At 59.1% G+C, this 506-nt stretch overlaps 1 protein-coding gene across 1 annotated transcript in view; it reads left to right on the forward strand.

The window, feature by feature from the left end:
- The window catches only part of Thbs2 (thrombospondin 2), a 39,187-nt gene that overhangs the window by 21,487 nt on the left and 17,194 nt on the right, over positions 1-506 (forward strand). Inside the window, exon 12 of the mRNA XM_013024510.1 lies at positions 210-369. Coding sequence (XP_012879964.1) covers positions 210-369 — 160 coding nt within the window. The remainder of the gene's footprint in view (positions 1-209; positions 370-506) is intronic.

Consider the following 506-nt stretch of genomic DNA (forward strand, 5'->3'; position numbering starts at 1 on the left):
CCCCCCCCCCCCCCGCCAACAATAAATCTCAAAGTTTTCGGAGAGAGCTGGTGGATGAATAACTACCCACTGACTAGATCGGGAGCTGGCGCTTGGCAAGGCCCGAGGGCTCGTTATCCCGCGCACGCTGATGGTGCACTCTACGTCCCCAGCTCTCTAGCAGCTGGCACATGGCTGTGCTCTTGTGAAGTTTCTTCCTGTGTTTTCAGGACAACTGCCAGCTACTCTTCAACCCCCGCCAGTTTGACTATGACAAGGATGAGGTTGGGGACCGCTGTGACAACTGCCCCTACGTGCACAACCCTGCGCAGATCGACACCGACAGCAATGGCGAGGGAGACGCCTGCTCCGTGGACATCGACGGGGACGGTCAGTGCCGTCCATTTTACTGACGCAGCTTAGCAAGGGCGGCCGCACCCTTGGCTCTAGTGACGCACCTTAGTGATGGCCGCGCCCTCGGTTCTAGTGACGCACCTTAGTGATGGCCGCGCCCTCGGTTCTAGTGA

The sequence above is a fragment of the Dipodomys ordii genome, unplaced genomic scaffold, assembly GCF_000151885.1.
Source record: "Dipodomys ordii isolate 6190 unplaced genomic scaffold, Dord_2.0 Scaffold77, whole genome shotgun sequence".
Classification (NCBI taxonomy): Eukaryota; Metazoa; Chordata; class Mammalia; order Rodentia; family Heteromyidae; genus Dipodomys; species Dipodomys ordii.